Genomic DNA, 12,500 nt, shown 5'->3' on the forward strand with positions numbered 1-12,500 from the left:
TGGAATCGGTCTTTGATGCATTCATGGTTATATTACGTGACCTCTCTGTCCATACAACAGCAGTTAGGTAGCTAGATCTGTTAATTAGATCAAGTGGAAAATACTTTGCGTTAGACTAACAAGCAACTATTACATTCTTTTTTAACGCCAACAAGAAACCGGGATTAACCCTGGCTCCATTGGCATTCCAGCTCTAAAGGTCTAGTTCTCTAGAGTTAGCCTGTCTTCCTGTAGGACTTGAGGTCTCTGCCATGGTTAAAGGAATGTTTCGTTCTCTATTGTTTTTGTTTTTTCTCTGTCACTGTTCACAACAATAAATACAGTCATGACAAAAAGACAAAGAAAACAAACTGTATGTCGTAAAAGAGGGTATTTTTCACCTTCTACGTTATCGATTAATTTATGGGTTGTTGTTGTTTCGTGTTTGTTTTTTGTTTTTACAATATACCCATCGAATTCTATTTTGAGCACAGTCATAAAACAAGACGAACAGAAGATGCAATCGGGCACATGGAATAAGAGCGGGATTAAAAAACAAAAATTTCTTATTAAGAAAATGAATGTGATGTTTTCAACGAATCTCGTCAGAAGAAAATAAACAGCTTTTGGAGCATTGACAATAATTATAGCGATTATGGATGATAATGATGATGATGATGATGATGATGATGATGATGATGATGATGATGATGATGACCACCACCACCACCATCATCAACATCATTATCATCATCATCATCATCGTCATCATCATCATCATCATTATCATCATCATCTTCGTCGTCGTCGTCGCGTCACCATCATCATCATCATCATCATCATAATCACCACTACCACATCAACACCACAATCACCACCACCACCACCACCACCACCACCAGCACAACCACCACCACCACCACCACCACCACCATCATCATCATCATCATCATCATCATCATCATCATCATCATCAGCAGCAGCAGCAGCAGCAGCATCACCATCACCATCATCATCATAGCAATAATATCGGTTTGGATAAAACTGGAAGCATAGGAAAAGAAGTAAAGAAAGAATTGCCAATCTAATTTCTAGACACTGACGGGACAGATTAGTTTTAAAATCTAACGGAATTTCATCTGAATAGAAAATGGAGATAACAGAATCGACAATATCGATCTGTTTTTAAAAAAATTGGTTTAACAGCCTTTTCCATGCGTCTTTCATTTTATTTTCCTTCTTTCTTTTTTTCTATTTTTTTTTTGTTGCTTTGTTTTGATTTGTTTTGTTTTGTTTTGTTTTATGCTCATTTAAAGATCGCAGTTTTATGCTGAAGGGAACAGCTTTCTGCTTACAAAACTGTCGCTAGCTTCATATCAATATTCAAAAAGAAGTTCTTTTGAGCTATAAGGCTTATGAAAAGCAATCTTTCTTTTAGGGTTCCAGAAACAGTGGGAGGAAAGAATTGGAAGGAAAAATATGATATATTAGTTCCCTAAAGCCCCCCCCCCCCCCCCTCCCGACCCCCTTGTCCTGCTCGCTTCATCTGATTTGAGCTGTATATATTTGTATTTTACAAATATTTAAGCTCGCCATTGGTTAAAAATAACTTTCTGGTGTGTATGTGTGTGTGTGTGTGTGTGTTGAAGAGAAGCGGAGAGAGAGAGAGAGAGAGAGAGAGAGAGAGAGAGAGAGAGAGAGAGAGAGAGAGAGAGAGAGAGAGAGAGAGAGATGCAATCGTAGAGACAAATACGGAGAACGATGAAAAATGAGAGTCGCCTCCCCTAAAGGCAAGTGGCATATAACGTAATGACATTACAGTCTTGAAGGCTGTGGCATGTACAATTATGTCTCGTTTCATAATTTGATGTAATAGAGATTATGTTACGTAGAATGATGAGTGGTTTGTTTGATCACAGCGATTTGGATAACGTGATGACGATGATCTGATGATGGTGATGGTATGATGACGAGGAGAAGGAGGAGGAGAAGGAAAAGGAAGAAGAGGAAGAGGAAAAGGAGGAGGAGGAGAATGGAGTAGGAGGATATTGGTGGTGGTGGGGGTGATTGGACGGTTATGGTGGTGCAGCGTTTTGGACAAATTGATGAAGGTGATGATTTTGATGGTTATGGTGGCGAGGAGGAGGAGGAGGAGAAGGTGAAGGAGGAGGAGAAGATGAAAGAGGAGGAGGGGGAAGAGGAGAGGAGGAGAATGGAGGAGGAGGACATTGGTAGTGATGGGGGTGATTGAGACGGTTATGGTGGTGGCAATATGATGGTGATAATGAAGAAGAAAAAGTAGTAGTAGTAGTAGTAGTAGTAGTAGTAGTAGTAGTAGTAGTAGTAGTAGTAGTAGCAGTAGCAGTAGTAGTAGTAGCAGTAGTAGTAGTAGTAGTAGTAGTAGTAGTAGTAGTAGTAGTAGTAGTAGTAGTAGTAGTAGTAGTAATAGTAGTAGTAGTAAAAGAAGAAGACGAAGAAGAAGAAGAAGAAGAAGAAGAAGAAGAAGAAGAAGAAGAAGAAGAAGAAGAAGAAGAAGAAGATGATGATGATGATGATGATGATGATGATGATGATGATGATGATGATGATGATGATGATGATGATGATGATGATGAAGATGATAAGGATGAAAACGACAAAGAACATGGTTCGTATTTTACAACATACGTTTTAAGAACATCCGCCTTGCTTTGTCTTTGGAAACTCTTGGCCGTCTCAGCTAAATCCAGAGACATGAGAATGTTGCATTCTGCAAGAAAAAAGATCATCGATTAAACACGTGCTTAGGGTCAAATGACAAACTTTGAATAAAGATTTCAACCAATCCTGTCACAATAAAAGTCTTCTGATCCTAATTTAATCGCTTTTAGTTTCGTCTTTTTCTTTGGGGGGGGGGGGGGGGGGGGGGGGGGGGGGGGGGGCAGGGTTGATTTATCATGAAGAATTCATCCTATCAGGTGAGTAATATGTCAGAACGAATCAGATGCTAAAAAGTCAAATTTAAGTTAGACTGATCATAAATATGAAATCTAGGTTTTTAGCATTCTGAATATTATGCACTATCTTCTCAAGAAAACATAAACATAACCCAAGTCTTATATGTTTAGCTATAAATTCAGTTTTCTGCACCTAAATTATCCCATGATAGCGTTTGGAGATAGTGGATCACAAATCATTTTGGAGATAGTGGATCACAAATCATTAAATCTACAGTATTTGTCGATCTTCAACAATCCTCAGAATCATTTTAGTTTCGAACTTATGCTCAGACTGGCTCTCATATCCCTCACATAATCAAAATGTCAAAGGTCACGCCTTTTAGATATGTCAATTAGTTATGTTATGACTGGGTTTAAAATCCTGCACATAATCGAATTGTGACTTTCAGCGAAATGGCAAAATTGCGTCTTTTAGATTGGTTAATTCAAGTAAAAAAACATACAATGTCTTTAGATATCGATTAATTGAACAAGTGTCGTGATATAACATAAGTCTCCTCAGAAAATTGTCAAAACTTTTCCATACATAATGTCGGGACTTCATTGCTTACACGGATAATTCAAATTCACTGGCACAATCGACAAAAGAAAGAGCAATTTAAATTCTGAAAGAAGGTACTCTGAATAACAAAAAGTGTATGGTATCTAACTTGCCTGGAATGTTTAAAGCTGAAAGTTTCTCTGGGGGAATATAAGATAAAAACCTCTCCATTCCATAGAAAACAAAAGAGCTGCTCTCACTTAGGTATATTTCCCATTCACCAACACTGAGGATTATAATAGACAAGTTATTATATAGACTGAAATGATATATTAGAATATTAATAAGCAAATATATAAACCGATAAAGAAATAATAAGATTGAAACTTAATTAAATATTAAGCAAGATTTATCTTTACTAGATAATAAAACATAGTTTTCCCAGATCATACTGGCATCGCAGTCAAATCTAATTCCCCACATATCGTCATATTCTCCGGAATGAAGAAACCTTATGAGTATTAAGCAAGATTTATCTTTACTAGATAATAAAACATAGTTTTCCCAGATCATACTGGCATCGCAGTCAAATCTAATTCCCCACATATCGTCATATTCTCCGGAATGAAGAAACCTAATGAGTTGAAGGACAAGTCTAAATGCGTCATAACAATACATTTACAACACAGCTGTAGAATGACGTACATCGTGGATGAATCGAACATCATATTCATTTGGACACCAGTCAGACAAACTCTGACAAAGTTCTGGCATCAATAATTTCCTCTGGCAATTTTTTTCCATTCTTGGATGGTTGAAAAAAAAAAGAAAAAAAAAAATATTTGTGAGTAATCCAATCGTCAGTGTGAGGACATTTTCTCTTGTGACCTCTTGCACATCTAGTGGTGTATACAGTATATAATACTGTTGGACATGGGGAATGTCCATGGTGCTGTGCATTATCTCAAATGTTGACAGTTTGTTTTCTGTCCGTCTTTTTTTTCAGTGTTTTAAGATCTAATTTCCGGACAAGGATGAAGCACTAGTATTTTTTGCATATATGAATCGCTGTTCTTTTTTTCATGGCTTTAATTTGTTGATTCTTGGTGGCTTTAGATCCAACCCTAAACGGGCATATTCTAAGGTGGGTGAACAAGCATTTTACATCATTTTGCTTGGACAGTGATAGGGCTTTGTACAGTGATGGGGGAGTGGTTAAGATAACGTGATATTAATGAGTGAATCAATGACCACTTGTATCAAAGAAAACATTTTAAGAGCCTTAAAGTGGCAAGAGTGGAATTTTTTTTTTAAACAGCCAGAAAGAGATATGTTATATTGTCATATAAAAATCTACAATGTGACAGGTACCAAATAGCAATGAAGTAAAATAAATTAATTTTTATGCGCTTTCAATCCGCTAAAAGTGTGTGACCCAACTCTCCAAAACATTATCAAGTCAAAGCTATACCTACTAGATGAAAACTTATAAAGAAACTAAGGGATTGCATTTGATATTGAATATCAGCATACTGTTGTGGATTGTCCTAATTTGGATGCTTGAGAAATTTCCGTGACAAATTTTGTGTGAGTATAATTACACTTTAAAAAGGTTTATCGTGGAATTGGGAGTAATTTTTTTTTTCTATAATATTTGGACTTATGACCAGTTACTGCTATGGACAGATGGGTCATATTTGCTTTATGGCACTATAATTACAATATAATGCTCTTAACCCTCTACATGCCGCCTTTGAATTAACTCGAACCTGATTTTAGCTTTTACTGTTTTTCACATTAATTAGGAAGAATAACAGCAATGAGATTTATATCTCAACTTTGTTATTACTCTCTTGGTGAAAACTCCTGGTAAGGTTTGAAGTTATAACAAATATAAAAAATGGAAGAAACAATAATCTGATAGAAATTCGTTCTTGCCATCAAAGGGATAAAGATTTACATTATTAAACAAAACATCTGACCTGGCTGTGTGGTCATCCCCGTGAATGCCTAGCCATCGTGGTGTAAACTGTTGCTCGTATTTTTCAATGACCTTATTGAATTCCTGGATTGGCTGGTTTGTTTCCGTCTCGGCACACTCAAGGAATGGGTCAACAATGACTAGTCGTTGTGTTAAAGAAAAGCTTTCTTTTTCTTTAAGATCCAAATACAAAATATATTAAATGCAGGCATACAAGTATATTTAAATGGAGACACCAGATGGGTTTTTGATTAAAAACTCTAATCCAACCATTCCCTGTTGATTTTTGTCAGTTTTTTTTCTCCTCCTAATTTGTCATTTAAAGAGACAAAAAAAAAAAAGAAAACAACAATAATTAAGATTGATCTTACGTCATTTAAAATAATTTCCCCCTGTTTTTTAGTCTTGTAAATTGTTTTTAAATTTTTCAAGTAGTAGCAAAACTGATTGAAAGACTAACAGCAGCGCTGTATTATCACACTCTATTAAATTTCTAGCTCCTCTCTGAAAAAACTATTCTGAAAATTATTAGTTTATTAACTTAGTGAGCAGATTAAGTACAATTGTTCTGTACTTAATATCATTTAACAAAGGATACATCTGAAGTCCATTGTGTTCACAGCGCCTTGCCAGGATTGTGGCGATCTGTCCAATGGAATCTGTAACATTTGTGTCATGAAAATTACAAAATATTAAAAAGATAAATATGAATAACTGATGATCATTATTGACGTTGATCCATTAGATATTTTAGCCATTTAGAGTGAAAACATTTTAGCTTATATGTCAAAATTAAAACGCTAAGGCTTTTATGTAAATATTCAAAAGCCATTTGGAAAAAGGCTTTGTGAGAATTACAATAAATATTAACCTAAATGCAATAAATATCACTTTACAGACAGTTTTATTTCACAGTTGTAAATTCATGAATAGTCAAAAAGCAAAACAATATAGTGGTTATGAATTAACTCAAATTTGACAATTATTAATCTAAATGAATTATTTTCAAAACTCAGCTACATCAACGCTAAAATGTTGGACCAATAACACAAAAAATAAACAAAAAGAAAGCTAACAAGATATCAATAAAATCGGCAGGCGTTTATTCCACATGTTGAACGTTACAAACAGAAAATAAAATTTAGACTTACAATCTTGGCTTGTTTTTGTTTAGCCTCTCTCAAGCCTGGTATGCGAGTAACAAAGTTTGTAGGCTCCTTAGGCGCTTTCTTCTTTCCCTCTCCACCACCTCCTTTGCTTTCCTTGCCATCTTTGACATCAGCTTCACCTACAAAGTAACAGAATTAGAAAAAGTAAACCGTAATATGCATAAATAGAGGTACAGCATTTTTTAAAATCATCAGTAAGTTCATGATTTATCTACGATTATAAACTAAATTTTAAAATAAAGCAAAACGCGTGTTAAAAAGGAAAAATTCATAAATTTCAGTTGTTAGAAAGTTATACTGAAAGTTTGCTTCTGCCTCTTGTTAATATAAATTGACAATGTTTTGTTTATATTGTGAAGCTGGACATACAGGTAATGAAAGCCTGCAAACCAATATGTCGATCTTTATTCAAAACACAAGTTGATTGATTTAATAATGACTCCTTTTTATTTTGAAAATTTGTTTGACAGAAACTTTAAAATAGTTTAAAATAGATACCAAAATTTTAAAAAATAAATTATGCCCTTTTCGCTACGATATCATAAGATATCGTCGCCTAGGCATTCCATGAAGGAATATAGGTAATCCATCAAACAAGGTGTCTGATGTCAACAGGAATCACCCATGTTATCCAAGAGAGCAGATTGGTGGTTAATAATCTTGCCCAAGGAAAAAAAACGAAAGTGCCTGAAGCAGGGCTCAAACCCGGGACTTTCCAGGTCACAGTGCAATGCCTTAACCACTCGGCCACTTCGTCATAAACGACATAAATTAAATTAGTTCGACTAGGTGTCAGTGTTGTAATATACAGTTAAAACGCAGAATGGCTACAACGTTTAAAGCAATCTATTCACTTCTTCTCAAGCGAGATATTTTTACTATCATTTTATCCATTTTGAAAAATAATACCCCTACCAGCTTTATCGTCCTGAGTTCTGTTGTGTAAAAGTTGCAATGAGAAATCCCTAGAGATGGAATTGACTCCATCCACCATGTGAAGCAATTCACAAGCCTCTAGAGGGAGCTGCATCAAGTCAGGGTCTGCCAGGAGAACGAGACATTCGTTCTGAGGACCTTGGTCTTTTGATCCTTTCTCCCTATCCTTTCCTCCTTCGTGATTTATGTTCTGGTTGCTACCCAAAGGAGTATTACTTGACCTGTGGAAAGTTCATAAAATCGTTATATTTCCATTCATTTATGGGCAAGTCTAGGTTTTCATAAATTAATATTGCTATAAGCTATGTCCATATTATGTTTGAAGGTCCTTTAACTTACAATAATATTCCTCATCATCATCATCATCTTCATCATCATTGTCGTCATCGTCATCATCCTTCTCATCATTATCATTATTATTATCTATGACCAGAGCATTCTACCAGAAAAATAGTGGCCAAAGGAGTAGCGAGACCATATTGCATGGCCAACTAATGGACAAATAGTAATTTATGAATTCCTACCTAAAACAAAATATTCAGCCCAGGGGGCTGTACTGTAATTAAGAATATGAAGGATATGATAAGACATAAAATCTCTGATCAAAGTATAGAAATAAAAGAACCACTTTTTTACACTTAGTTAGCAAAACTACATTCATTATATGTATCGCTCCTCGTTAACTAACAAAGTAAGCAAAAAACAAACAGGCTTGAAATAAGATTAGAATGAAAAAAATAATAATTTCACCAGTAAAAATAATAAAACAAAATTAAACCAAGTATTTCAACTGAAACAATTGAGTATTTTTTACCTTGGGAGTGACCTAAAAATGTTGAACGTACAGAAATTTTCAAAAACTTTAAAAAGAGAGAATATGCGACTCGTTGTGTTTCAAATCAGTATTATTTGGCAGTGACCTATGTGCTGAATAATGAATTTATAGTAAAGAATATAAAGTTTGGGTTGAGTTGATATGAGTCATTGGGAACGATGGCTATAATTTCAGAAAGAGAAACAAACAAAAATTTCATATGTCTGATTACTTTAACTTTAAATTCACGTTTCCACATCTCTTTCTCATGGGTATGACACCATTTTGAGGCAGAGGGCCTCATTGTAGCCTTCTAGAACCCATAGACTGGCCAAAAAAGTCAATGACAACAAGACAAAACACATCGTGAGTTGTATTCAATAGTTTAACCAATGGGATCATTTGTTTCCTTGAGCACTACTAACGAAGTAGAAAGTGCACTAATCTATAAATGACATTAAAAGACAAGTCCTAGTGTCAGACTATGTTGACAAAGGTTAAGGTCACATACATTATCAAAAAATATCCGTACTATCTAAAATCATCACTTTGCAAATTTAGCTTTCATATTATGAATGAATCATTCCTTTACAATTAGATTACAGATTCAAACAACAAAGCAAAGAGTTCTTTTTCTCTCAACTTTTTTTTACCTGAGTGATTGGCATACAGGTTCAAGCACAGGCCTGAGGTATCTAGTCATGGCGTCCACAATATGACAAAATTCTTCCTCCATTTCTTGGTCTTCCATCTGATTGTCTTCACTCTCAACCTGTATGGTAAGGACATCCAAAAGGAATCTTAGTATCATAATTTCATCTTCTCGTCATTAAGTGATAAGTAGTCTTTCAAGGCCATTTGCTAGCCTTTCGTTAGGACGGTAGTTTATTGCAAAATACTCCCCACCAGATCTGACAGACCCAGCTACACAATCACTGCTGGATGGACATGGGGACAGACAAAAACTTGGTTCAATCTTGGTCCCTTTGCTTGTGAAGCAAGTACTCTACCAACTGAGTTATTGGGACCCCGTTCAGTGATAAGCTCAATGGTAATTCGTTAACCGTTGTATGGAAATTATAAAAGTATCAATGATGAGCTGCATTCAATGAATGCTTTCTTGAAAATGATTACAGTGACAATAACTGCCAGACTCAATAAAAAGGAATTTTAATCATCAACCAAAGTTATGGTTTAAATTTAGGTTTGATCCTTTCATCCCCTGATGTAAAATTCAGATATATTGAAAACAAGCAAAAATACAAGATAAATAACTAAAATAAAACATCTTTATTTTTTTTTTTTAATCTTCATTATTTATGAATAAGACCAAAAAAAACAAACAAACAAAAAAACAAATGAGTTGTGAAAACTATTTCAAAGTATGTTAAAGTATATTCATTTGATTAAGTTTATCTACTAGTTACACGTTTCAAATTCAAGCAATTCATTTATTGAAATTGAGTAAATCTTGTTGTCACCTGTGGTGCATCTGCTTGCTGGTCATCGTTTAATGTTGCCAGCATTTTCTGACGCTGGGCTGCCTGAGTGCGCTGATATTCTCTTCTAAGCAACATGCCTTGTATAGTCTTTTTGTGTGATGCGAGCTTGGAGATGATGCCTTCAAGTTGACTAAACTCGACAGGTTCTCCAAATATTTTAGCTCTGCTTGCATCTACAAAGACAAATATTTTACAAATATACTAAACTTTTTATAACTTACCTTCTCTATCATAAAAATCTGACGAAAGGTACATTATAACTTATTATACTCTTTGGTATTTATAGGATTCAAGAATAACTTTATTCAATTGCGATTGTGCAGTGCACATAAATTATGATATGTGTCAATTTATACTTTAATTCGTAAAGATATTACCATGAGCATCAAAATTACAAACATAAGATTAATTAAGCTAACGTGACAGCTCTAATCATTTCCCCACTGATACAAGTTCACACTTTTGTCATGGGCCTTAATAATGATATTTAAAAATAATTAATGAGCTAGAAATTAATAAAACATTTCAGCCATAAACCCTCTTCAGCTACATATTTTTTGCTTGTTTGTTTTTTGTTTTGTTTTTTTAATGCATTTTTTCACTTTTTATCATTAAAAGTTTCCTCACTGAACATGAACAACCGGTATCAAGGATTATAGTTATCTTGTAATATATGCAATATTCAAATAGAGAAGACGGGTTTGACCAAAAATGGATCCTATTCTGCAGATCGTCTTTCATTGAAACTGTTATTCAATGTATATTTAATTTATATTTCCTATTTTTACTCCCCTACGCCCATTGTGCCATTCTACTCAAGGGCTTTAGTCAAGAAAGTAGAATTTCTAACGCATCTTAGTGTAAGCAAAGTCCTGATGTTACAGTTTTAAAAAGGTGGGTCACATCCATCTCTTTTCTGGCAAAAATCAGTTTTATGCACTCATTATGATACGCATGTGTAATGTTTCATGGATTTAAATGATAAAAAATATCAAAACCTATCTTTCAGGAATATGTATGATTTTAAAATGCAATAAAGCTCAACATTCAAGCAATTAAGATTAAATTAACAACAAAAAATTTTTAATTAAACAAAAAGCAACAAAAAAATATTTTTTAAACATCACCTTAATTTTTAAAAATAAAGAAAAATATAAAAAAGAAAAAAAATAGGTCCCATGTCTAAAGCAGGCATCCACCTCAATGTCTAACCATTTGCGTTTTCTTTGAAATTAAACAATTAAAGAGTTAGCTTCCAAAATTATATAACAATATAAAAACCTCCCAAATTCATTATTTGGCTTCAAATTGGAGAACCAAAATTTTGTTAAAAGTAAATTCCACCAATTTCTTTTTCGGAAATGTTTTTGCAATATCTATTCAAATTTTTAGAAGATACATTCGTCTAGGGGGCGCCATCAGAATTTTGGAATTAAAACGAATAAAAATCCCTTCAATCAAATATGGTTATTTCTTCCAGGAGGACATGATAGTTAAGCAAAGAAAAATACATATAAATAAATAAATAATAAAAACACTGAGTTTAAAATTTTTAAAACGCAGGAGTCAAATGAAGGGCTCAATGCTATTTCTTTCATGTGAAGCTGAAGAACAAATCATCTAAAAACAAATAAACTTAAATAAAGCTCATAAAACATCATTTATAAAAATGTAAAATAAAAGGTGACATATATAGTAAGCGGTATTTTAAAAAAACTCTTTGAATCTTGAAATAGAAAACTGAAACATGTAGCCATTCATTAAAAAAAAATCGTTGCTGATTCAATGAAAAGTGAGATGTCATCAACACAATATATAAAGTATGAAATAAAGATCCAACAATGTGATCATATATATAAAAAAAGTCTTATTAAAATAACATTGACCACATAATACCAATTTCTTCCTCTTCAACATCTTCTTCTAGAACTTCTTTCGATTTTTTAACTGGTAGTTGTTTTTTATTCTGATCTTCTGGAAAACAATCGGAGAAGAACTAAGACATAAATGAACTCCAATGAACTCCCTACCTTGTAAAATAATGAAACATGTCTGAAACATTTGATTACTTAAATAATTAATGTTCATAAGGATTTATTAAATTTTCAGTAGATATAAATGTACCTATTTTATTGAATTTACATTCAAACTATGCTCTTCATATTCCATTGTTATCAGCATTATTCAAAAGTTTAAGAACTGTAATATTTAATTTTTTAATTTTAAAAATTTGTAAAGTTTTAAAATTTGTATGTAAAATTGTAAAATTCTCATAACGATAAGTAATGAAATGTAAGCTTCAATTTATTGAAAGGAAGACAGATAGTGTGGATGTTTTGGGTTTCCCCTTTATCAACAAAACACAATGAATGAAACACTAAGGACGAATGAGACATGTGAGAATGGTGTAGCTAAGGTGAATTTAAAAAAAACAATGGTCTTATTAAAATAACATTGTCATTGTTTTTGTTTATTCACCATAACTACACAATTCTCACATCTTTTATTCGTCCTTAGTGTTTCATTCATCGTGTTTTGTTGATAAACGGGAAACCCGAAACATCCACATTATCTGTCTTCATTAAAAAAATTGAGGCTTATATTTCATTACTTATCGTTATTATTATCTTCAAGTTTCA

General features: G+C 33.5%; 1 protein-coding gene across 13 annotated transcripts in view; it reads right to left on the bottom strand.

Annotated features, from left to right (window-relative positions):
* The window catches only part of LOC144965958 (cilia- and flagella-associated protein 46-like), a 105,789-nt gene that overhangs the window by 14,359 nt on the left and 78,930 nt on the right, over nucleotides 1–12,500 (bottom strand). For 12 of the 13 annotated variants that reach the window (XM_078901871.1, XM_078901872.1, XM_078901869.1 and 9 more), the window contains 8 exons: nucleotides 9,841–10,034; nucleotides 9,013–9,131; nucleotides 7,525–7,766; nucleotides 6,592–6,728; nucleotides 6,039–6,099; nucleotides 5,442–5,580; nucleotides 3,633–3,745; nucleotides 2,647–2,728 (listed from right to left, as the gene is read on the bottom strand). In XM_078901871.1, the coding sequence (XP_078757997.1) occupies nucleotides 2,647–2,728; nucleotides 3,633–3,745; nucleotides 5,442–5,580; nucleotides 6,039–6,099; nucleotides 6,592–6,728; nucleotides 7,525–7,766; nucleotides 9,013–9,131; nucleotides 9,841–10,034 (1,087 nt within the window). Of the gene's footprint in view, nucleotides 1–2,646; nucleotides 2,729–3,632; nucleotides 3,746–5,441; nucleotides 5,581–6,038; nucleotides 6,100–6,591; nucleotides 6,729–7,524; nucleotides 7,767–9,012; nucleotides 9,132–9,840; nucleotides 10,035–11,716; nucleotides 11,836–12,500 lie in introns of those variants that run through there. The other variant, XM_078901873.1, reaches the window with a different exon arrangement.

Source organism: Berghia stephanieae, chromosome 2, assembly GCF_034508935.2.
Source record: "Berghia stephanieae isolate SIO BIC M18660-M18661 chromosome 2, UCSD_Bste_1.3, whole genome shotgun sequence".
NCBI lineage: Eukaryota > Metazoa > Mollusca > Gastropoda > Nudibranchia > Aeolidiidae > Berghia > Berghia stephanieae.